The 25,676-nt window shown below is 44.7% G+C and overlaps 2 protein-coding genes across 13 annotated transcripts in view; one reads left to right on the forward strand and one right to left on the reverse strand.

Moving 5' to 3' along the window:
* The window catches only part of ARSG (arylsulfatase G), a 118,262-nt gene that overhangs the window by 3,228 nt on the left and 89,358 nt on the right, over positions 1-25,676 (forward strand). The window lies entirely within an intron of this gene.
* On the reverse strand, positions 9,925-25,491 carry SLC16A6 (solute carrier family 16 member 6). 9 transcript variants are annotated; one of them, XM_036837982.1, is made up of 7 exons: positions 25,429-25,447; positions 24,673-24,916; positions 18,149-18,387; positions 15,687-15,830; positions 14,665-14,793; positions 11,779-12,594; positions 9,925-10,593 (listed from the first exon to the last, which is right to left on the reverse strand). In XM_036837982.1, exons 3-7 carry the CDS (start codon positions 18,378-18,380, stop codon positions 10,343-10,345), a joined length of 1,572 nt encoding a protein of 523 aa, XP_036693877.1. In that variant the 5' UTR covers positions 18,381-18,387; positions 24,673-24,916; positions 25,429-25,447; the 3' UTR covers positions 9,925-10,342. The 9 variants fall into 9 exon arrangements, with proteins under 9 accessions (XP_036693877.1, XP_036693876.1, XP_036693875.1 ...); XM_036837981.1 differs by lacking the exon at positions 25,429-25,447 and adding an exon at positions 25,101-25,263; XM_036837980.1 differs by lacking the exon at positions 25,429-25,447 and adding an exon at positions 25,101-25,263 and having other exon boundaries at positions 24,673-24,943.

Raw genomic sequence — 25,676 nt, forward strand, 5'->3', positions numbered from 1 at the left:
TAGTTCTTTAAGGAACCTCCATACTGTTCTCCATAGTGGCTGTATCAATTTACATTCCCACCAACAGTGCAAGAGGGTTCCCTTTTCTCCACACCCTCTCCAGCATTTGTTGTTTGTAGATTTTCTGATGATGCCCATTCTGACTGGTGTGAGGTGATACCTCATTGTAGTTTTGATTTGCATTTCTCTAATAATTAGTGATGTTGGGCAGCTTTTCATGTGCTTCTTGGCCATCTGTATGTCTTCTTTGGAGAAATGTCTATTTAGGTCTTCTGCCCATTTTTGGATTGGGTTGTTTGTTTTTTTAATATTGAGCTGCATGAGCTGTTTATATATTTTGGAGATTAATCCTTTGTCCAATGATTCATTTGCAAATATTTTCTCCCATTCTGAGGGTTGTCTTTTTGTCTTGTTTATGGTTTCCTTTGATGTGCAAAAGCTTTTAAGTTTCATTAGGTCCCATTTGTTTATTTTTGTTTTTATTTCCATTACTCTAGGAGGTGGATCAAAAAAGATCTTGCTGTGATTTATGTCAAAGAGTGTTCTTCCTATGTCTTCCTCTAAGAGTTATATAGTGTCCAGTCTTACATTTAGGTCTCTAATCCCTTTTGAGTTTATTTTTGTGTATGGTGTTAGGGAGTGTTCTAATTTCATTCTTTTACATGTAGCTGTCCAGTTTTCCCAGCACCACTTATTGAAGAGACTGTCTTTTCTCCATTGTATATCCTTGCCTCTTTTGTCATAGATGAGTTGAGCATAGGTGCATGGGTTTATCTCTGGGCTTTCTATCCTGTTCCATTGATCTATATCTCTGTTTTTGTGCCAGTACCATATTGTCTTGATTACTGTAGCTTTGCAGTATAGTCTGAAGTCAGGGAGTCTGATTCCTCCAGCTCCATTTTTTTCCCTGAAGACTGCTTTGGCTATTCGGGGTCTTTTGTGTCTCCATACAAATTTTAAGATATTTTGTTCTAGTCCTGTAAAAAATGCCATTGGTAATTTGATAGGGACTGCATTGAATCTGTAGATTGCTTTGGGGGTAGTATAGTCATTTTCACAGTATTGATTCTTCCAATCCAAGAACACGGTATATCTCTCCATCTGTTTGTATCATCTTTAATTTCTTTCATCAGTGTCTTATAGTTTTCTGCATACAGGTGTTTTGTCTCCCTAGGTAGGTTTATTCCTAGGTATTTTATTCTTTTTGTTGCAGTGGTAAATGGGAGTGTTTCCTTAATTTTTCTTTCAGATTTTTCATCATTAGTGTATAGGAATGCAAGAGATTTCTGTGCATTAATTTTGTATCCTGCAACTTTACCAAATTCATTGATTAGCTCTAGTACTTTTCTGGTAGCATCTTTAGGATTCTCTATGTATAGTATCGTGTCATCTGCAAACACTGACAGTTTTACTTTTTCTTTTGCAATTTGTATTCCTTTTATTTCTTTTTCTTCTCTGATTGCCATGGGTAGGACTTCCAGAACTATGTTGAATAAAAGTGGTGAGAGTGGACATCCTTGTCTTGTTTCTGATCTTAGAGGAAATGCTTTCAGTTTTTCACCATTGAGAATGATGTTTGCTCTGGGTTTGTCATATATGGCCTTTATTATGTTGAAGTAGGTTCCCTCTATGCCCACTTTCTGGAGAGTTTTTATCATAAATGGGTGTTGAATTTTGTCAGAAGCTTTTTCTGCATCTATTGAGATGATCATATGGTTTTTATTCTTCAATTTCTTAATATGGTGTATTACATTGATTGATTTGCATATATTGAAGAATCCTTGCATCTCTGGGATAAATCCCACTTGATCATGGTGTATGATCCTTTTAATGTGTTGTTGGATTCTGTTTGCTAGTATTTTGTTGAGGATTTTTGCATCTATGTTCATCAGTGATATTGGTCTGTAATTTTCTTTTTTTGTAGTATCTGTCTGGTTTTGGAATCAGGGTGATGGTGGCCTCGTGGAATGAGTCTGTGAGTTTTCCTTCCTCTGCAATTTTTTGGAAGAGTTTGAGAAGGATGGCTGTCAGCTTTTCTCTAAATGTTTGATAGAATTCACCTGTGAAGCCATCTGGTCCTGGACTTTTGTTTGTTGGAAGATTTTTAATCACAGTTTCAACTTCATTCCTTGTGATTGGTCTGTTCATACTTTCTATTTCTTCCTGGTTCAGTCTTGGAAGGTTATACCTTTCTAAGAATTTGTCCATTTCTTCCAGGTTGTCCATTTTATTGGCATAGAGTTGCTTGTAGTATTCGCTTAGGATGCTTTGTATTTCTGTGGTGTCTGTTGTAACTTCTCCTTTTTCATTTCTAATTGTATTGATTTGAGTCCTCTCCCTCTTTTTCTTGATGAGTCTAGCTAATGGTTTATCAATTTTGTTTATCTTCTCAAAGAACCAGCTTTTAGTTTTATTGATCTTTGCTATTGTTTTCTTTGTTTCTATTTCATTTATTTCTGCTCTGATCTTTATGATTTCTTTCCTTCTGCTAACTTTGGGTTTTGTTTGTTCTTCTCTAGTTCCTTTAGGTGTAAGGTTAGATTGTTTATTTGAGATTTTTCTTGTTTCTTGAGGTAGGCTTGTATAGCCATAAACTTCCCTCTCAGAACTGCTTTTGCTGCATCCCATAGGTTTTGGATCATCGTGTTTTCATTGTCATTTGTCTCTAGGTATTTTTTGATTTCCTCTTTGCTTTCTTCAGTGATCTCTTGGTTATTTAATAACGTATTGTTTAGCCTCCATGTGTTTGTGTTTTTTATGGTTTTTTTCCCTGTAATTGATTTCTAATCTCATAGCGTTGTGGTCAGAAAAGATGCTTGATATGATTTCAATTTTCTTAAATTTACTGAGGCTTGATTTGTGACCCAAGATGTGATCTATCCTGGAGAATGTTCCGTGCACACTTGAGAAGCAAGTGTAATCTGCTGTTTTTGGATGGAATGTCCTATAAATATCAATTAAATCTATCTGGTCTATTGTGCCATTTAAAGCTTGTGTTTCCTTATTAATTTTCTGTTTGGATTATCTGTCCATTGGTGTAAGTGAGGTGTTAAAGTCCCCCACTATTACTGTGTTACTGTCGATTTCCTCTTTTAGAGCTGTTAGCAGTTGCCTTATGTATTGAGGTGCTCCTATGTTGGGTGCATATATATTTATAATTGTTATATCTTCTTCTTGGATTGATCCCTTGATCATAACGTAGTGTCCTTCCTTGTCTCTTGTAACATTCTTTATTTTAAAATCTATTTTATCTGATATGAGTATTGCTACTCCAGCTTTCTTTTGATTTCCACTTGCATGGAATATCTTTTTCCATCGCCTCACTTTCAGTCTGTATGTGTCCCTAGGTCTGAAGTGGGTCTCTTGTAGACAGCATATATATGGGTCTTGTTTTTGTATCCATTCAGCAAGCCTGTGTCTTTTGGTTGGAGCATTTAACCCATTCACGTTTAAGGTAATTATTGATATGTATGTTCCTATTACCATTTTCTTAATTGTTTTGGGTTTGTGTTTGTAGGTCCTTTTCTTCTCTTGTGTTTCCCACTTAGAGAAGTTCCTTTAGCATTTGTTGTAGAGCTGGTTTGGTGGTGCTGAATTCTCTTAGCTTTTGCTTGTCTGTAAAGCTTTTGATTTCTCCATCGAATCTGAATGAGATTCTTGCTGGGTAGAGTAATCTTGGTTGTAGGTTCTTCCCTTTCATCACTTTAAGTATATCATGCCACTCCCTTCTGGCTTGAGATTTTCCTCAATTCTTTTCATTCTTTTTTCTTTACTCTGCTATGTGGTAGCTATTTCCACTATTTTATCTTCCAAGTCACTTATCTGTTCTTCTGCCTCAGTTATTCTGCTATTGATTCCTTGTAGAGAATTTTTAATTTCACTTATTGTGTTGTTCATCATTGTTTGTTTGCTCCTTAGTTCTTCTAGGTCCTTGTTAAACATTTCTTGTATTTTCTCCATTCTATTTCCAAGATTTTGGATCATCTTTACTGTCACTACTCTGAATTATTTTTCAGGTAGACTGCCTATTTCCTCTTCATTTGTTAGGTCTGGTGGGTTTTTACCTTGCTCCTTCATCTGCTGTGTGTTTCTCTGTCTTCTCATTTTGCTTAACTTACTGTGTTTGGGGGTCTCCTTTTCGCAGGCTGCAGGTTTGTAGTTCCCGTTGTTTTTGGTGTCTGCCCCCAGTGGGTAAGGTTGGTTTAGTGGGTTGTGTACGCTTCCTGGTGGAGGGGACTGGTGCCTGTGTTCTGGTGGATGAGGCTGGATCTTGTCTTTCTGGTGGCAGGACCACATCTGGTGGTGTGTTTTGGGGTGTCTGTGACCTTATTATGATTTTAGGCAGCCTCTCTGCTGATGGGTGGGGTTGTGTTCCTGTCTTGCTAGTTGTTTGGTATGGGGTGTCCAGCCCTGTAGCTTGCTGGTCATTGAGTGGAGCTGGGTCTTAGCGTTGAGATGGAGATCTCTGGGAGAGCTTTCGCTGTTTGATATTACATGGCACTGGGAGGTCTCTGGTGGACCAGTGTCCTGAACTCTGCTCTCCCGCCTCAGAGGCACAGGCCTGACACGGGGCCAGAGCACCAAGACCCGTCAGCCACACGGCTCAGAAGAAAAGGGAGAAAGAAAGAAAGAAAGAAAAAAATAAAATAAAGTTATTAAAATAAAAAAGTTTAAAAATTATTAAAAATAAAAAAATTAAAAAGTAATAAAAGAAAGAAAGAAGAGAGCAACCAAACCAAAAAACAAATCCACCAATGATAACAAGCACTAAACACTATACTAAAAAAAACCAAACCAAAACAAAAAACTGACAGACAGAACCCTAGGACAAATGGTAAAAGCAAAGCTATACAGACAAAATCACACAAAGAAGCATACATATACACACTCACAAAAAGAGAAAACGGAAAAAGAAATAGAAATATTAAAAAAAAAGGAAGAGCGCAACCAAATCAATAAACAAATCTACCTATGATAATAAACTCTAAATACTAAACTAAGATAAACATAAAACCAGAAACAAATTAGATGCAGAAAGCAAACTCTAAGTCTACAGTTGCTCCCAAAGTCCACTGCCTCAATTTTGGGATGATTCGTTGTCTATTCAGGTATTCCCCAGATGTAGGGCACATCAAGTTGATTGTGGAGATTTAATCCGCTGCTCCTGAGGCTGCTGGGAGAGATTTCCCTTTCTCTTCTTTGTTCGTACAGCTCCTGGGGTTCAGCTTTGGATTTGGCCTCTCCTCTGCATGTAGGTCGCCTGAGGGCAGACAGGACGGGGTTAAAGGAGCAGCTGATTAGGGGGCTCTGGCTCACTCAGGCAGGGGAGAGGGAGGGGTACGGAGTGCGGGGCGAGCCTGGGACCAGCAGGTTTTGAGCACAGTGCTTTCAGGCCATCCAGCTGCTTCATAGAAGCACCAGACTCTTGAGTGTAATCGTAAATAGGTACCATTTTTTTTTTTTTGCTCTTGAAAAAGTCAGTGAAAAATGAGGCACTCATTAACTCATCCATTCAGCAGTATTTTTGGAGCATCACCTACAGTGTGCCAGGCCCTGCTCAAAGCCTTGGGAATACAGCGGTGAACAAAAAACTGCTATGCCTTGATGATAATAAGTGAGTAAACAATACTTTTATAACATCAGAGTAAAGGGGTAGAAACAAGTGTTGTTTTGGATAGGATATTCAGGCATGCCTCCTCAGGGGGGTGACTTTTGCGGCGGGGGGGGGACCAAATTGAAGGCTCATGTCATGTGCACATCTCAGGGAAGCGGGACCAGGCAAAGGGAACCACAGATGCCAAGGCCTGAGGCGTGTGATTTCAAGGAACAATAATAAAGCTGGTGCAGTGAGAGCCGGGCAGAAAGTACTAGGCTCAGGCATGTGGTCGTGTACGTTCATGCTTTAAAAGGATTGTTGCAAGGCTTCTGTCTGGAAAACGAAGGCCAGGGTGGGCTGGGGTACATGTGTGGCGAGAGCGGAAGTGGGTAAACCTGCTGGAAGACGATTGCAGTGATCGAGCGAAGATGACGTCGACTCGGACCAGGGCTGCTGGCGGAGTTGGCAAAGGCAGTCAGGCTCTGGATATATTTAGAAAGCAGAGCCAGTGGGATGTGGGGAGGAGGATCAAGGCTTCTGCTGAGAGACAGGTTAAGGTGGCGTTGCTGCTCTAACACAGTTGGGAGATGCGCGGTGAAGTCGGGACTTAGCAAGAGAGTCCCCAGTGTAGAGAAGGTAAAGTTTGGGTCGAATTCTAGGGGAGTAAGTTGCTAGGATGGTCAGCGTGCTTGTTCTCTTCCTGAGTTGCTGGAAAGGTAGATAAATAATGTAAATTCATGGCCACAATTTGTATTTTTTTCCCATAACCTTGGGTGAGCTGTATTTTAAAAGCCTTTATAGATAAAGTGTTCTGGGGTATCAGTTTTGCTGTCGCATTTCCCCTCTAGGAGATCCATAGTCACTGTGGTCATTGTGATTTGGCCGTGAGAGTTTTTCGTTCGTGAAAAACGAAATTTTGCAAGTTCCTGACCTTGGCACTTCTCTTGTTCAGCACCCTCAGGCGGTCATGACGGACACTGAACACCAGGGGGAGCCGGTTCCCTTACTTATGCAACAGAGTCTGGCCCACCTGTTGGAGACTGTAGGCCTCCCGTGTATTAACCATAAACCTGAAACCCAGGACAGCTTCTCTTTTTGCAGTGGGGTGTATACTTATAGGAGTGATCTTTTAGCGTGTACCATGTCTGAATTGTCTTTAAATTGGTCGTTTTAATTAACGCTCATAACCATTTAAAATTTTAAGGGCAGTGGCTTCTAAACTCTAGGTGTATTAGTGAGCCCCATATCTGGGAGCTTTTAAAAATAAGGATTCATGGGACTTCTTTGGTGGCCTAGTGGTTAGGATGTGGCGCTATCACTGCCGTGGGCTGGGTTCAATCCTAGTCGGGGAACTGGATCCCAGAAGCTGCGCGGTGCGTTGCGGCCAAGAAGAGAAAAAAAAAAAGAAAGAAAGAAAGGATTCATGATCATTTCTGATTTAGAATATTTGAGAAGTACAGAAATCTAAATGTAATAAATACCTCAAGTGACTTGAATGGATGACTCGGCCATGGAACTCTGAGTTAGAATCTATATTTTATCACCAGGTAGAATCTATATTTTATCACCAGGTATTGAGCTAAAGGAAAGGCAAATAAATGTGCAAAAGCTACCCTACACATTATTAGAGTGGAAAATTGATAACCTGGTTAAAAAGCTTGGAAACATTGTATCTGTTAAGGATGCATTTGTCTTAAAAGAACACATGATCTTATCTCATTTTTACAACTGGAATGATTTTATTTTGGGAAGGGAAGTGGTCTACATTTGTAGTGAAATTACTTCATCAGTAACGTGGAAGCCAAATCTCTTTAATCAAGGCAATGAAACCTGATAATGTGCTAGCAGCTGTTTGATCTTGCCTATCTTTGGCACCTGTGATCTAAGGCTCACTTTGACCACGATGATCCTTTCCCATCAGTTAGGACAGCTAGTTTATAGTTTTGCTACTGGTGGTACCTGTCCGATCAGTGTCCCAGGTGCGTGGAGCAGGCCCGCAGGCCCAATCCGGTCCACTGCCGATTCTTCTTGACCTCCTGCAAACTAATAATGGCTTTTACATTTTTATGTGGCTGAAAAAAATCAACAATATTTCATAGTATGTGAAAACTCTATGGAATTCAAATTTCAGTATCCATAAACTTTTATTTAGACAGCCATGCTCATTCATTTACATTTTGTCTATGGCTGTTTGCGCCCTACAGAGGCGGAGCTGAATAGTTGTGACCAAGCCTGTGTGGCCCGCAAAGCCTTAAATAGTTACTATCTGGACCTTTGCAGAAAAAGTTTTTGCAGACCCCTGGCATGGGAAGTCCGTGCTGTTTACTTACAGGTTAGAGCAGTTCTTAGGCCTGTTCTGTAACCACGTATGGTTAGTCTTAACTATTTTCACTTATTACTTTTGATAGGCTGAGCTATCTCTCTGTGGCCACCAGGATATCATTTCATTCATTTATTTATTTTTAAATTTTTTGCCATGCTGTGTGGCATGTGGGATCTTAGTTCCCCAACCAGAGATCGAACCCGTGCCCCACTGCATTGGGAGTGTGGAGTCTTAACCATTGGACCACCAGGGAAGTCCCCATTCATTTATTTTTCATTTATGAAATAATGATGTTCAACTAACACGTCTTGGAAACGTTTATGCGTCTCCAGTGCAGTTAAAAGATTTTGCACAAAAGGTTTTAAAAACGTTATTTGACATGAATCTTACTTGAGTTTTTATAACTTTAACTGGATCCAACAATGAACGCCAAGGAGTCAATAAAAAACCGAATCACTCTCTTTAAATAAAAAAGCCATACATTTATTGCAAATCTAGAAGTACCAGAATGTCACAGAATACAGAACAAATCAGCAATCCTGTTTTCATTTTCTGCCAAACATTTAAAACCTTGATTACTGACATACTGAAATTGGCATACATTTTTTTTTCCATGCAATTAACAGAATGGACGTCTTGAGCAGATCGCTCTGAAACCAGATATAAATACTAAATTGTATTGAACATTCATAGTAAAAAATGCTGTAAAGTGCTGAAGTCATGAAGTCTGCAAAAGTGCCACAAGCTCCAAGTCCTTCTCTGGTAGTGACAGAGATTTGCTACATCCAGCTTGTTCTAGGTGTGTCTGTTTTTGACAGACACGTTGTCATTTCCTCCCCAAAGTTTTACAGATTGTCCTATTTCTACGGCTGATCAAACACTGTACAAAAACGTAGCAGGTGGTGATGAACTATGCCACTTTCATTTCAGCGCAGAGAAATATTCAAGCTTGTGTGTACCTGTAACCAAACTAGGCAAACTAGGCTTGTTATATTTTTTTTCCCCCTGAGTTGTCATAAATTAACAGTAAATGAATAAAGATGGAGCAGCGGTACTGACCATCACCTGTAAAGTGAGATTCAGGACATTATGAGTACGTAGCCAACCTGTTACCCTCATACTTGCCCTTTTACAGAAAAATGTGCACATGAGAAATACTATACATGTAATGTAACTCCAAAAAAAAAAAAACAGTGACCAGTTACCCCGATAACTCTGGTAACATAGAGCAATCAAGGTTTATAGGATATAACTCATGATGGTAAAATAAATGTCTCTGCTATCCCACGTGAAATACAGAAATGCTTCAACGGTGAGATTAAAAAAAAAAAATCAGAAATGCTTCAACAATTCAATGAAATATAATTCTGATCAAAGAAGATCCTCAAGTATTCTTAGGTGATAAAACAAACCATTTAAAAAAGCTACGGCGATTTATTTGCTCCTCATCGTTGTGGCCCCCTTTAAATGACGCACGTCGTCTTTCATCAAACTGAAGAATCCTTACAACTTGGCCTTTTACGAGAGTCACTTTACAAGTTAAGAAGTATTCTTTCAGGCATGTAAAGGATTGCAGAAAGGGGGTAAAAATTCTGCTTATGTCTCAGATTTTCTTTCTTTTGATTATTCATTCTAGAATAACTTAATAATAAATAGTGGTTTAAATTAAAGACACTACAATCACACATTTCTGAATAATTAAAAGGAATAGGAAACACATTTTTGAATGCTGTGCTGTGCATTCTGTACTGAAATACTTCTGGTAGTGACTGGCCGTAAAAAGAAGTGGTCGTCTTCACATTTCTGAAGTTCAAGTTACGTATATTTTTAAAATTTCCGTTTACTAGCCAAATGTTTGGTCTCAAACTGTACTTCATTTCCATGAACTATGTGGAAAATTCAGAGGCCCTAATTTGTTAATGGAAACCTCAGTATTTTTCAAAGGGTTTTAAACAATTTGTTCATATTTCTGAAAATGAGAAATGTTTTAAATGATGTAAGATTCTTTTTTTTTTTTTTTTGGAATGGCCAAGTTCATTTCAATGGCCTTGGCCAGATGTCCTTTTCCAAGATAGTAGTTTATCACATGTGAGAGCTCTTAAAACCACTTTGCCAATTCATGTCACTCTTTTAAAACCGGAACGCGAACCCGAGAGTCCTGTGCATCTTCGTATTGCTACTGAATACAGCCAGGTTGATGTACGGAAAGGGTGTTCGGTGGTTTTTGTTTTGGCTTAAAAAACAAGCGAAAAGGAAAACTTACAAGAAAAAAAAAGAAGGATGTTGGTAGTGGTGTTCACGCATACATTCCCTTTAGAGTGTAGTCTGGAAAGCGGGTGGGTGGTCCACGTCTCTGCTGCCCTGGGTCCCCTGTCCCCCACCCTCTGCAGCCCCCAGGGAGGCTGGTGTGAATGACAAGCGTGTCACACGGGCTCCGTTTTCATAGGAGCTCTGTGCTCAGCCTTCCCCAGGTCCATTTCAAGAAAGTCTTCTGGGATGTCTTGTAAAGCTTTCGCACGGTGACTCTCGGCCTTCCCTTCCCCGGCTCGGGGCCGGCGGCACAGCCCCCTTTTACAGGGTCTCACGAGGGCGAGGCACACAGCGGCCACCAGCATCCCAGCCGCGCAGGAGTAGAAGGCTCTGCTGTAGATCCTGCTCTGGTCCACCAGCAGCCCTGCGGGAGCATCGGCACGTTAGCCACGAAGACCCCACCCCCCGGCTCCCCCAGACTCAGCCACTTCTCAGGCTCTCTGCCTTCCTTGTTCTGTCTGGGGTTTTTCTGTTTGTTTTTTTTTTTAAGAAAAAAACACGTGGAAGGTAGGAGTCTTTTCTAGACGGGAGAGAAGATGTAGACAAACATACAGCCTACTTAGCACCTGAGAAAATTCTGTCACTCAGATGTTCTTCGTGGGCTGATCTGTCCTAGTTGACAATCTAAAACTTGGGAACGGTGAGATGCCCACTTCTTTGGAAAGCTGACATCCTCTCCTAAGAGGAAAGAGCTCTATTATTTTCACTCGAGTTCACTTCAGGTATCTTTTCACATGGAGTAAGATTTCTAATCACAATAACCTCAAGGACTTATTTCAGGGCTAAGATGTAAAACAAACCTATGTCCTTCCTACAGGGAAATATTCTGTAGTGATGAGTGAAGTTCTCTGCAGAGTGCAGCTCTAGGTTCAGTTCCCTAAAACCCCTCCCTAGAAGGGAAGCTGGCTTACGGAAGACCCTTGGTTCTGTTATCCCAAAAGTCAGAGGGTAATGAGGTCAGAAATCCAAGTGTTCCCCCCGCCAAGCATTTTTCAAGGCCAACTGGTAGAAAAAGCCCGGGCAGCTTGGTCTGCAGACCCAGGTTCTCATCCTGACTTGGTCACTGATTTACCATTGGGCTGTAGGCTGACATTCTCTGGCTTTAACTTTCCTCATATTTAAGTCAAGAGAGGTGGCTCGGGTAATCTCTATCCCAACACCTCTAAAATTCTCTGCAAGTATAAAAATCAATAGTTTTTTTTTTCATTCGACTCAAATAGGAAGCTGGCATTAATAAAAGGACAGCATCCTACAGGTGGAATCTAAACTGTGACACAGATGAACTCATCTACGAAACAGAAACAGACTCACAGACTTGTGGTTGAGAGAACAGACTTGTGGTTGCCAAGGGGGAGGGGGATGGGGGAGGGAGGGAGTGGGGGTTTGGGGTGAGCAGGTGCAAACTCTTAGATACAGGACGGACAAACAACAAGCTCCTCCTGTAGAGCACAGGGAAGTATATTCAATATCCTGGGATAGACCATCATGGAAAAGTAAAGTATTGTAAAAGGATAGCAGACAAGGGTTTTACTTTGTGTATTTAACTTACCTGCAAGGGGCGGTCCAGCCAGTCCCGCGATGCTCTGGAAGAAGACGTAGACGCCAGCCGCTGAAGACATCTTCTCGATTCCCATGACGTCGTCCTCAGCGAGCAGTGGGATGTGGGTCCCCGCCACCGTCCCGACCATAATCCCGGAAAACACGCTGCAGGACATGAGACCCCAGAATTCAGTGGCAAAAGTGAAGGCGAACAGGGACACGGTCAGTAAGACGACGCAGATGAGCTCGATGTAGATCTTGCGGATGGGCTCTCTGTTCAGGACCAGCCCAGCCCCGATCCTCCCGAACACTTCTGCGATCGCCATCGCGGACAATAAGAGAGCAGCGCGGTCCCGGTCCAGGCCCAGACTGAGGCCCAAGGGGATGATGTACAAGGACGGGGCGAAGAACCCCAGGGTGACGAAGAGACCGAAAAACGCGTAGCAGATAAAACTTTTCTCTTTCAAAACGGAGAAGTCCAGCAGCGGCGCCTTCTGGCGGCCGGGCGTGCAGCCGGGCTGGCCCAGGATCTGCTGCAGGTCGGCCGTGGGCTCGAGCTCTACGGTCGTGTGACCAGGCACGCTTTTAGGTGAGGTAGTTAGTTCTACTCCTGAGTCAATGGAATCTATCGAGGTGCGGGTTTTCTCGTTCTCAAGCATGTATTGCGCTTCTTTCCGATTTTCGTGGGCGGTGGTTTTGGGGGTCCCGGGTCCTCTGATGATGATGGGTCTGAGCAGCGCCCCGCAGACCACGAGGTTGAGCTGCAGGAGGCCCACGAAGAGGAGGCTGTACCTCCAGCCGATGGTCTCCTTCAGGGCCGTGATGGCTTGGGTGGGCAGGAGCGAAGGAGAAAGAAAAGCCAAGGTCAGAAACGAACTCCAGACCCGGGGCGGGGGGGGGGAGTGGGTGGGGGGAGAAGAGCGAGAAGAAACGCGGACTGGGAAACAGGTAAACAAAAGTTACTCGGCCGTGGGAATGCAGTCGACGGGCACTACCCTTTCTTCTAGGTTTGGGGGCTGTTAGGACTCGAGAAGGAGGAAGGTGCGTAAGGATGAGTAGAGATACACGTTTTCAGCCCAGGCCTCTGAAAGAGCTCTGGTGGGTGCCTTCCGCCAGGCAGAGACTCAACAGATGAACTAAGTCCGTGACCCACGTCGAGGTTCGGCAGACAGCCGTCTGCGGGCCAAATCCAACCCCCGCTGCCTGTTCTGGATGATAAACCTTGACTAGAACACAGCCGAGATCATTCTTTAATGTCGTCTACGGCTGCTTCTGTGCTGTCACCGCAGAGATGAGTGGATCCGACAAGGACTTGTCCATGAAGCCTGAAATATTTCCTCTCTGGCCTCTTCAAAATAGAATTTCCACCCTCTGAGCTAGATCGTTCTCCATCCACTCCTTCAACCCTTAGTAGTAACAGATGAAGGAGAAGATAAACTAAGAATCTAAAAGCTCATAGGATTATCCTGGAATTAAGACAGTTATTTTGTGGATACAGTACAGTCCTGTGCAGTAACTATATTGCTACAGTTCTCCGCTTTCTACTTTGTGGAATGTTCTAACTACCTTCCTGCCAGCCCAGAGGCAGCCCGGAGGGGAGGACTGGACCCTGGCTGGGGTCCTCTGGGGGTTGAGGGGTGTCAGGCCAAAGGGGGCTTCAAGCCCCCTAGTGACAATAGGATAATGCAGGCCCCACGAGACCTTCAGGAATTTTCGTCATCATCCCACAGAGGTGAAATGATGTTCATTAGAATTTCATTTCACTAGATTCTCATTCTCTGAGAGCTGACAGTCAGGTATAAGAGACATGGTAAGTTGGTTCCCTAGAAAGAAGATCAGCTTAGCAAGACAGCCCCGAATTCCGGGGCAGGGGGTCTCCATTTACCTTTGTAGCACGCTTTGCTCACACCTCTTTTCCCCCTGTTAATGTGGAAAGCTCAGAATTGCAAAGTCTTTCAGGCTTGGGTATTTCAAAGTGCTTTCCCCGCCTCTGGCAATGATCGGTTTGCTCTTCTTTTCGCCAATTCACGGTCCTTGAGTGCCTGCCTACCAGGTGCCAGGGATGTGCTAGGGAACAAAGCCGACCAAGATGCAGTTTCTACCTTCAGGGCGTTCACACGCCACTGATTCTCCCCTCAATGTTTTGTTCTGAAAAATTTCAAACGGACGGAAAAGTGCGAAGAATGATACCTGCCTGCCTGCCCGCACTTCAGTGAATTTCAACAGTTAACATTTTCCTCTGTCTGCCTGTTTATAGGCAAGCACACATTAATTTTTCTGAACTATCTGAAAAGCTTCAGACATGACATGTCACCCCGAAATACTACTACATGTATCTCCTTTGAACAAATCTGCCGTGATCCACTGACACATTCACCAAGAAACGGCAGAGTAAGAGGTTAATCTGTCTCCAAGGTGATTTGTCTACCACTGGCTAGTGAAATTCACAGGTTCTCGTTAAGATAGGGAAATAAACCAGGGATAAAAATCTCCCTGTGAGATTATCCACACACGGTTAACCAAAGGGACTTTACTAGCACAATTTAAAGCTGCAGTGAATATGGCTCTTTTGACCAAGGAGAGAAATAGAATAATAGGAACAATCCGAAATCATTAAATCATCTATTTTGGAATGGCTGTTTCAAGCCTTACCACTGAATAGGTGCCATTGTATATTCCTATTTATGTAAACTTGGACCAGTATGAAAATGTTTGAATTCCTAAAATCGGGGTTAGGGAAGACAGGTCCTGAAAACGTGCTGGAGAAGAGAAGACAATTAACCTTTCCTTCTGCACGCAGTCGAAGCTGTCAATCTATTAACCGACGGTTGGCAAAAGTTAGTGTAGCAAGAAGAGCTAGTTCACGTGAACACGTAGACCGTAGTCATCCACTTACCTGGTGCAAAAGCAAACATAGCGAAACATTCTCCTGTAGAAGCAACAGCCGTGACCACAGAGCGTCTTCTGTCAAAGTACTGTGACAGAATGGTGACAGTTGGGAGAAAGCTAAAGCAGTATCCCAGACCTGTGATGGAAAGTCAAAAACGATAGAAAGGACCACATCCTCATTGATGCCAGAAGAATGCATTCAAAGATCTGGGATTTTTGTGTTCATATTTAAAATGATAAGTTCTGGGAGCCCAGAAATTCATTCTGGAAAATAGTGCTGTAGCAAAAAAAAAAAAAAAAAAACAGGTTTCATCAGAGGTCTGGAGAAACTGCAAGAGCTGTTTTGGAAAGCTAGGAGTTAAAAAAACAAACAAACCTGTTTTCTTTTTTTTTCCCCTACTTTTCTGCAATTTTTTCCCCCCAAATTTATATAATCCACAATGGACAGAACTCTTATCGAATATAGTTTTTATACATGACTTCTATTTGGAAATAAATGAGTTTGGGTATGTGTAGAAATATATGAAAAGATTTAAAGTGTTTTGAAAGGGAAAAAAGTTTTCTCAGACCCCTAAGAATAAGTCCAGCACAGACCCCTCCCCTACAGCTCAGGATCCTCACAGCCCGACTTGGGAAATCTCAGCTAAAGAAATTCAAACCTTACTTTGTGAAAATGATGTCTTTTGGCTGCAAACTATCACAAAAGAGAAGTTCTCTTTCTCATTGGTAAATATTAAAAAAAAAAAAAAAAAATCAGAAAGTCCTGGGCATTGAGAAGAGGTTCCCAGGGGAATACCCTGGAGCCCGTACAGCCCAGTTCAAAACGACTGATCTGGGACACTATTAATTTTAAAGAAAAAAAGAGAAAGGGAGAAAGAAATACACTTTGGATTTTATTAATTTTAAAGAAAAAAAGAGAAAGGGAGAAAGAAATACACTTTGGATTCGATTCCCTCCCCCCCCCCCCCCCCCGCCTTGTTCTAGCAGCTAAGTCTCTGGAGAATGAGGGAGCCCAGGAGAAGTGCTTACCAGAGATGATGCCGATGGCAATGTACATGTGGTAGACCTTCTGTGAGAAGGAGGCGATCACCGTGCCCACGCTGACCAGCAACCCCCCGACCATCACCACCAGACGGTGTCCAAACCCAATGCTCAGGACAGTGGACACAGGAGCTGCAGAAAGAGCAAAACGGGGTCTCAGCTCCCAGAGGCAAAAGCCTTAGCCTCCCTAGGACTCCTTTTTTAAAAAAATTTTTTAGCATCTTTATTGGAGTTTAATTGCTTTACAATGGTGTGTTAGTTTCTGCTGTATAGCAGAGTGAATCAGCTCTACATATGCCCTAAGATTCCATCTTGTTTAATTTTACATTTTCTAACGTTTAGTGAAGTGTAGTTGGTTTACCACGTTGTGTTAGTTTCGGGCGTACAGCCGAGTGATTCAGTTATACATACGTGTATATACACTCGTGTTTTAAAAATATTCTTTTCCCGTATGGTTTATCCCAGGATGTGGAATGCAGTTCCCTGTGCTACACAGTGGGGCCTTGCTGTTTCTCCATCCTGTATACACTCATTGGCACCTGCTCACCCCACCCTCCCTCCCCATCCCTCCCCCTCCCCCTTGGGAACCACACGTCTGTTCTCTGTGTCCGTGAGTCCATGGTAAGATTCCATCTTTTAAGCCTTGAACATGGAGGTGATGATGTAAGATACAGAATACATTTTGTGCAATGGTTCCTTAAGTCAGTTCAGGACTTATTTTACTATTTGCACAAGCTGGACAATATATTTCGGGGGCTCCTTGAAGAGAAATCAAGAGTCATAGTATAAAACATATCTTTCGTCTCCGATGAAAGAGTTTGACTCACCAGGAGCCCCTATAAAATTGGATATGCGTTAAATTTATGTTATTCTGTAATAAAAATGGGCTTTTCCTGTGATTGTACGAGGCTTTTTTTTTTTTTTTTTTTCTATACTCACTGCTTTGGATTTTTTAAAAGGCTCCGTTTAGGGTCAAATTCCAGCTAAGTTCCATTTGACTTTTTTGCAAATGGTATGAAAGTATGGTGAATTCTGTTATGCATACCAAAAGGAGGCTAGCTATGGGATAGATAGTTCAAAGTGGCTGATGAATTACAATTGGCGTAGCTTCTGTGCTCTGTATCCTCCAGGACATTTAAATCTGGAAGATGAGCTTCCTAGTTAGATGCTACTTAGGCTCCCACTGATACCGCCTTGAGTACAATGAGATAAGGGAACCCTCCAGAGTTGGGGGGAGGAAGAATTTTGTTGGGGTTGGTGCATACCTATCTCTTATGTGAGTTGAATGTAAACTAATATATTAATATAGCGAATAATGAAATCACTAGGATCATTTTTAGGCAGTGTGTAGACTCAAGGCATTAATGACTAGAATAACAGCATGAAGAACAATTATCTTCTGGTATAATAGTATTAGCTGGAAATTTCTTGTTGACTATATTATCTTTGGTTAGAAAACGGCTAAAAGTTCAGCTTTGGGATTTTCGTTTTATTTTGGTTACCAAATGTAAAATTTTGGTTCTAATTCATGTAAGTTATCTTCCCATGAAAGTAAACATCCTGCCAATTAAGAAATTAAGTATCTTAATACTCAAACCGGAACTAGGAGTACTTCCATGAACCGTGTAGGAGAGGGTATCAGGGCTAACGGGAGAAATTCTGACTTTACCCGGTAGCAAAGAACAATGGAGCTACCTTTGTGAGACAGTATAGGGCTGAAAACTAAGTACCTTTAAAGACAGGCTTAGAAAACTTCAGAGGCAATGGTTCCATGACAGGATATTAGGGTAAAGTTAGGGAAGCTGAAGTTCAGCCCCGTTAACTGTCAGCGGTAAGTTCAATGGCCTTGCTTTCTCAGAAGACCCTGGCGCGGCCCCTGACAGATGGATGAACCGTCATGAGACCTCAGAGATGTGTTGAATTAGGTCTGAATGGGACCAAGTGAAAATTAGTATGTTAAGAATTACACTACAACCCCATTCATCTGATGCTGTTGGATCTGGGAGCTGGGCAGACTGATTAGCCAGTGAAGTCCTTTAGGGAAACAGGTGTTTGGAATTCAGAATATCCTCTCTGGACAATATGGGTAGTTTTCCCATATACCCTTTTACACCTTCCATCTTTCTTCTTCATGTAGCCACATTTTCATGTTCCCAACCTGTTTCCTCAGCTTGTTTTTACGAGACCAGGACCCAGGATGCCAAGAACTTTTAATGCTGCTTCTTTAGGAAATGACCACATTCCCATTGAACCGGGGTTTGCTATTGTCCTCAAAATAATCTACAGTATCCTAAGAGAGTGCATACAGTAGGTGTTTAACCACATGTGCATTAAATGAAGGCAGTCAAGTCTGGCAAGCAGACTTTTTCCTTCAGCGCCTCTTACATAATTTTAGGCAGACTGAAAGAGGCATATGCTTACATAGCTCTTAAGCTGGAAGATGTACTAACCTGTAAATGTTAAGACAAACACACAAATGGATATTATCCATGAGATCCTGCTATTGGATTCATCAAAACTGTCCATTAGGTCATTGAAGAAGACGCCAAACGACTTGATGATACCATAGGTGAAGACTTCAACGAAGAAAAAGGAAACAGCTACCACCCAGCCCCACCCTCCGTCAGGCACTTGAGTAGAGACATTGGCTCCGGGACAAAGCTGTGATTTCTTCTGGGTCATTCTTAATCTAAAAGAAAAAGTTAAAAAAAAAAAAATTAGACCAGCAATGGCATGAGGGTGGATGATTCTAATACTCAACATAACAGATGAGAACTACTTACTACATTTCTTAGGTTGATGAATATTTAAATCATGTGCAGTTAGTGTAAAGTCTTTGAATAATAGTATCTATCTATCTATACATCTATGTCATCTTTTATCTATCATCACATTTATATCATTATCTGTCTCTGTCATCTATCATTTTATCTATCCATCTTATCTATCTATCTATCTAATGAACTAACTATGTTTGTATTGTATATGGAGCCCCTAAAGATTCTGGGAAGGAAGACTTCCAAGCTATGGCAGTTAAATGGAAAAACTAACCAAAAAAAACATAAAGAATCTGGGCAGAATATTTAGAGGCACTTTGGAGGACAAAGAATGGCCACCAGACCAAGGCTCAGTGCTGACCTTGAACCTGAAGACAAGTTAGGTAAAGGAAGATTGAATTGACTGTAAGGAATGTGGATCAGAAATGAAGCCTAGGAAGAGAGAGGCTCAGAGGCCACCTTGCAGGGGCAGCTAAGTGCTGGAGACGTCCTGCATCTCTGCTTGATGCCCCTGGTCATTCAGACCATCCTACTTCCTACTCAGCAACATTCTGATTATGGTCTGGGGTCCCATATGGCTGTACCTACGGGAACGGAATGTGGCTACAAATTAAAATTTGGGGATTCTGTCTTCTGGGTGTTGGTTTAGCATGAATGAGTTCCTCAAAGTCAGTCACCACGTGGTGTATGAGAAATGGAATTTCTCCACACAGGACCAGTACTCTAGGATATAGTGACCAAATAAGGCACTACCAATTTGCGGGGTCTGGACAGCCAGGGAACTTAAACCAAGTTACTCCTGACCTCGCTATGCGTTTCCATTCAGGTTGCAACAAACATCAGAACATCAGATCCCTGTGCCGTATTGCCACTAAGGGGAAACAATATTTAACACTGGAGGCAGGGTCGTTTAAGGCTTCTGCGGCGGGCTTAAGCGCATAAAACGCGGACATTTTCAAAACCTCTGCAATTACATACACTTTGAAATAGTGATGTGTGTTTTTAACCCAACTAAAAATTAATACCTATAAATAACAAATGAGTCTGTGGTCTCCGCGCTCTTAATGGCAACGCACCTTGAGTTTAAGAATTCTCTACAATTATGCAGTTGTATCCAGGTGAACTTTCAGGATGCGTGGGTGGCCTAGCTGCGAGTTGTCGTGCTCACATACTAAGGCAGGTGTTATTGAAAATGGAGAGCAATTGAGAAATAACAGGACAAAACCTCATCTAGCCAGTAGACTTTCCAGTTTCTGATACGGGGATCCAGTATTCGGAATCTGCTCTGAGAATCTTACAAAGCAGCAAATCTGACCTAATTTCATATTGTTCAGCCTATTGATAGCATGGTAGCCTAGTACTCTGAAAGGACTGTATACTCACTTTTTACTCTCTGTTGGCTATTTGGTTGCATAAATAGGGCATAAGATGCTTTAAGACGCTATGCTCCCTGCAGCAAAGGCCTCTGCATTTTGATGTGTGTCAACGTGTCATGCCTGAGAGCTGAGGGCAAAGGTGGGAAGAGCACTTAAGTGGCTCTGGGTGTAGGGTAACAATTACACACCAGTTTGTCATTCATGTTCCCAACACGGAAAGCGGCTGATTTAACATGGGAACCCCGAGCCCTCCAGCAGCTGAGGTTTTCCCAAGTCCCCTCCTCCGTTAAGACTTTCAAAGTTTGCTCCCAAGATGAGGCAGCTGGGGCAGAGGAGCTGACAATGGTAGTGGGCTTAAGATTGAGAAGGAAAAAAAAAAAAGTACATGCCAGTGTTGGCTTTGCAACCGTGTTCAGCCCTAGGGAGCGGGGTAGGAGGGAAGGAGGGGGAGTGCGGGGGGGAGTCCACAGCTCAGGTCACCCTCCCATCTCGCCCCCCCTACTGGGCCACTCCTTTGAGCTTCGCCTTGGAAGCCCAAGACTCCTTCACTGGTCTCTCAACTGTCTGGTACGATTAATCTTTCTGAAATGCTGCATCGTCATGACATTTTTCTGCTCGGACTTTTTCAGTGGCTTTCCTCTTTCTGAAGGACAGAATCCACGAGCTCAGCTTGACTTTCAAAGTCCTTCCTAATTGGGAGCCCCTGCCCCCCACGGATCTCGGCAGCCTTCATTCTTCCTGCTCTGTCACTTGCCTGGCCAGCCACCTTGCCTGTGGCCATGCCCCTTCCCAAGGCTGGAGGCCCCCCTCCAGCTGGCGCCCATGAGGGCCTGCTCCGTCACACCCTCCTGCTCTATAGGCTTCCTCTGATCCGCTCAACCAACTGAAGGAGCCCTCATCACGTGACAGGCACCCTTTAATAACGGGGTACTGTTTACTTGCATGCGTTTATCCTATTTGCTCAGTTAAATTGTAAGCTCACGGAAAACAAATCTGGGGCCTATTTCTCTTTGCATCCCTTCCCCCCCGCCCCAGGTACCTTGCACACAGCTTTAATTAATTCTTTCCAACAAAGTAACTGCTGGGTGCCAGGGCCTACGCTAGGGGGGACAGTGAAAATAGAGAGATGGCCTCTGCCTCCATGGATGAAATTGTTTGTTGATGATAACGATAAGGAACCTTAAGACTGAAATCCCATCACATTTTAAAACCATTCAGCCATGTCCTCCCGGAGCTCAAGACATTTCTGACAAGCAGTGGCGACTAAGTCCAAGGCCACATTGGCACGATCTGACGCAGAAGGGTGCCCATAAGATCTTAGCATTTTAAGAGAGGGCTCGGGGCCAACCTGAATAAAAACACATTGGGCTAAAATTGATACAGGCCCCGAAGAGACAAACAGAAGCCCTCTCTAGCCTAAAATCACTGCAGGACCAAGACACAGAATCTTTCTGTTGGGTTGCATTTTAGAGGATCAAGACTAGACTGCAGTTTTTGTACAAAGACGAGGTTTCCTACTCTCAGAAGGCCCTGGGTGAGGCCAGCGCTTCAGTTCTGGTGATGGGTGCCCATCTCTCTCTTTCTTTGCCTGTTGCCGTTGGTGGTTTGAATGTGCAAGATGGGTGGGGCTGGAGGCCCCGGGGTGGGTGGAGTTAGAATTACAGAATGTTACAACCAAAATGGGATTTGGAGCCCATCTGGGTCCATCTCCTCTTTGTAAAATCCCACTCATTTTGCAAAATGGGGAAACCGACCCCCAGAGAGGGGAAGGGACTGGACCGAAATGGTCCAGCATCTGATCTCCTGTCTCCCCGGGGCCCCGCTGTATTAGGATGCAGAACAACATTCTGAAGCCCAGGGAGGGGACGTTTCCTATAGAGATTGTGAGGACTCTTTCACCACGTCACTGTGTGACCCGGAGAAAGTCACTGCACCTCTCTGGGCCAGAGTGCCTCACTCGTCAAATGAAGAGGTTGGCTTTGGGAATCCTTAAAGCTCCCCCAGCTTTGGCAGCTGACACTTCGGTATTCAGCACTGAGTTCTCAACCACCTGATTGCTCAGGTTAAACCTACTGGCCCAAGGAGAGCTGGGAGCCGGGAGGAAAGTGCAAGTGCCAGGTGGTTCTTGCAGACGTGGGTGTAAAGGAGCCGGACGTTGGTTAGATCCGATCTAGGACAGCTGGCTCGAAGATGGCAGCTGTCTGACTGCTTTCCTTCTGTTTACTCTCTGAGCTCCTTCTGGGTGTTCAATTCCTTTGTTTCTTTAAACTTTACATCTGGGCTACTCCCCTGGAGCTAGATCCAAATATAACTCTCACCTGCATTCTTAGGTTTGGGGAGGACAGCTTTTTTATTGTTTTACTGGGATCATCATAAAAGAAAGATGACACCCCAGAACCCACTGATACTCCCAAGTTTACGCCTTCATCATCCTAAAGCATCCTATGCCCTGGTATATTGAGCTTTGAAGATCACAATACAGAATGATAATAGAAGAACCGGGTTTCTGTAACATACGGTTGAGGACGCCTTGCACACAGGGCAGTCGGCAGCTCTTTCCAGACCCAGTGCCTGGCAGTGTGTCTGGCACATAGTATGTGCTCAATAAAAGTTCACTAAACAAAGTATTCGTCTTGGGGCGCTCCTGAAGCAATGCACGGCTCTAGCCTCCTAAAACCCAGTCGTCAAGTGAGGAAGTCCCTGCTTGCAGAATAAATCCTTCCCCTGGACTCTTTCCTTTCTGCCATCCCCTCAGCAGGCCGACTGGCTTAACTCACGGGTTGGCCTCTACAAACGAAAGAGAGAAAGGCCTGTGGCTTCAAAGGCTCTAAGAATTCCAGAACATGGAAATAATCTGTTTTGGTTTTATGGGCATGTGAATTTCTCTGACGTGACGGGATGGGATATTCGTTTTACTGTGTGGGGATATAGCCAAGCGAGGAGCGACCCCACAGCCTTGGGAGAATCACCTTGCTCCTTGATTTTCAGTGTCAAGAGGTGAACAAGGGAGTTGAACTAGACGGAGGTGATCTCAGATCTCTGCCTGCCCTAAAAATCTACATTTCTCTGATAGCCTTTGACCCCCACTTGCTCCAAGTTACCCTTTCATCTTTCTCAATTCATTTTTGAGTCCTTTGACGCAAGGTCCACAGGTCTGTCTTCGTGAGGCCCTTGTGCGTTATTTGTTGAATTTCTATTTACCATTAACTGGCTGCACACTCATGGGGAAATGACTTTGTTCCTAAGTTTCATCCTCTAAAAGCAGGGGTGAGACACGGAGGTCTGGAGGGTAAAATGCTGCGATTCGGAACGGGGGTTCCTGGCAGCCATGTCGCCTTCCCCCTAATGTTCTCCCAAAGGAAGCAGAACGGACAAAATGCACTGGGTCGTTTGGAGTGACTTCCTATGAGCATTTGGTTGTCTAATCTTAAATAAACGAGAATCCTGCCAAGGCTTGGGAATCTGCTATAGCTGGGACTCCCTCTGCGATTTGATTTCTTGAGAAAAGCTGTCCCCTGGAGGCACGAAGGACGCAAAATACTGGACGTGATAGACCATCAGCGTGCCAGTCCAGGGTCAGGTCAGAGCAGAGTTCAAAACGCAGGCTCTGGGTGGGCAGCGGTGGCAGCTGCTGGTGTGGCTGGTGTGAACAAAGCCTCAGCGAGCCACTGCCAATCGCCATTCTTCTTAAAGGCGTAGCCTGGAGAACAGCTTTCGACAAGTTGTTTCCAGCCCTAGTTGTCAAAACCAGTCTGTATTTAGGTGAAGCTCACTTCAGTTCTCTATTTAAAAAAAAAACAAAAAACAAAACCCCCAAACCTAACCTGGACGGCAGCCTCAGCTGCTCTGAATCCCTGGAGAGCACCGATTCACCCCCTTTTACAAGATCGTGATGTGGAAACCTAACCCCTAATTTAAGTGTCGTCCTCAGGAGTTCCACCGAGCAAAGTCCTTTTTGGGAAACCACAGAAGGAAAACTCAGGGTTGGTGGTTCTCATAGAGAAGGAGCTTTTCCACTTGGCTGCACTGTTTATATACATACTGGAACTATCTTGGACACTCTTAATGATGAGAAGAGGTATTTCTGTATCCACCAGGCAGGATGTATTGTTGATCGCCTCCCCCCCCCCCCACCAATGACAGGGACTGGTGCTTGGACATGGGGAGATGCATCACTTCGAGATCTCTGCATAGCACTTGGGATTGTTTTCGCAAACAAGACCCTCCACCCAATCCACTTAGTATGATTTGCAAAATAATAAGATTACCGAGAAATCCCATTCCCCGGGGTAGAAACAGTCTCCTTTGAGAAAGAGCTGGCTTGGTGTGTCTATAACCGTGCAAACAAAACCAGCTTCCAGGATGACAAGGTGTCATTGCTTGCTCTTCCCCGGTTGGCTCCGGGGAGCTTTTCTCTAAGACTGACGCCTCCCGTGTTTGGTGACATGTTACATGCCACCGAACAAACTTCTATCACCTGTCTGCTGGGAGAGTGTGGCGGTCTAGTTTAAAAAAGAAACAGAAGGAAATAACCCATTTCCTCTGCAAAACCATCCTCCCGGGCCACAGCGCCGCTCAGCTACCCGGGCGCTTTCCCGTGGTTGGCAGCCCTGGGAACCTTGGAAGTTGAGCGGGACCAGCCGTCAGCCGCTGACGGCCCTGACGGTCAAGGTGGACGAGCTGCTCTCGGCGGGGACATGCCTGCCTCCCCGTCGGCCGCCCCGGGTGCGTGTGTCAGGCGGGGGGAGGCCGGGAACCCCGCTTTCCCTGGCGCTGTCTGCGGGGTCGCCCTGCGCGCGCGCGCGAGCCTGGGGACGGTACCTCTGACATTTCGCTCCTGTGACGCGCGGGCAACTTCATGCGGAAAATCCATGCAGGGGGCTCAGCGCGGCGCCCCCCTCGCCCGACAGCCCGGAGCCCCTCGCCTGGGCCGGGGGGCACCCAAAGGCCAAACCTGCCTTTACGTGTTTTCCGGACACCGACTGTACCCGGGCCACCGACAGGCAACTCTCGGCTGCCCGCACTGGTGAGAGCGCGCCATCCCGGTGGCCCCGGGCATTCCCAACTGTCAGAGAAGATTCGGGGGAATAACCTATCCAAAATGTTAAGCAGTTAAGTGGTTTCCTCTTCCTCCCTCCAACCTACCCCCCCACCAGCCCCCAAAAGCTCCCAACATAGCTTAAAAAAAAAAAACCACCCACACCCCACCATCAAACTTTTAAACATGTAAAATGATAAAACCAACTCACCAAGTTAGAAGGGAAGAGAATAAACCCCAAAAGGCTCCCAATAAGGCGGAGGCCAGGCCGCCCCCTCCTTATAAGCCGCTCGGGAACACGAGAGAGGATTAACCCCTTAGGGCGTGGGCCCGAGCCTAGGGCAAGTTGGCTCCGGCGGGCGAGCCCCGGGCGCCCGCCCCGCCGCGCCCGGCTCCGGCCCCCCGCCCGCTCCCGCGCCTCGGGCCCCCGCGCCGCGCCCCCCGCCCCCCTCCCCGCCGCCCGCGCCGCGCCGCGCCGAGCCGTGCGTGCCGCCGTCCGCGCCCCGGCCCCGCGTCGCTGCCTATCGCTTATCCTATACCGGCTGCAGCCGGTCTCCGCCGGCCTCGGGGGCGCGCCGCCGACCATGTGCTGCGAGCGCGGAGCGCCGCCAAGGAGGGGGCCGGCCCGGCGTGCGCGCGCCGGCCCACGTGGACGAGGCCGTGCCGGGCCCGCGCCCGCCCGGGGCCCGGGCCGGGGGTCACGGAAGGTAACGGCCTCGCCGTGCCAGACCCCAGACCGGCCGTGGGGTCCCGTGGGGTCCCGTGGGGCCGCCCCCCACCCGCCCCG

Source organism: Balaenoptera musculus, chromosome 20 (assembly GCF_009873245.2).
Source record: "Balaenoptera musculus isolate JJ_BM4_2016_0621 chromosome 20, mBalMus1.pri.v3, whole genome shotgun sequence".
Taxonomy (NCBI): Eukaryota; Metazoa; Chordata; class Mammalia; order Artiodactyla; family Balaenopteridae; genus Balaenoptera; species Balaenoptera musculus.

What these genes read in the sequence shown, in the direction of transcription:
- SLC16A6 (XM_036837978.1), bottom strand. Translation starts at nt 18,461, where the DNA reads ATGTTGAGTATTAGAATCATCCACCCTCATGCCATTGCTGGTCTAATT. An exon ending in GTTTGTCTTAACATTTACAG is followed by an intron (nt 15,831 to 18,148) that starts GTTAGTACATCT and finishes CTCTTTCTGCAG; the next exon opens with CTCCTGTGTCCACTGTCCTG. An exon ending in TATGTTTGCTTTTGCACCAG is followed by an intron (nt 12,595 to 14,664) that starts GTAAGTGGATGA and finishes TGCCCACCCAAG; the next exon opens with CCATCACGGCCCTGAAGGAG.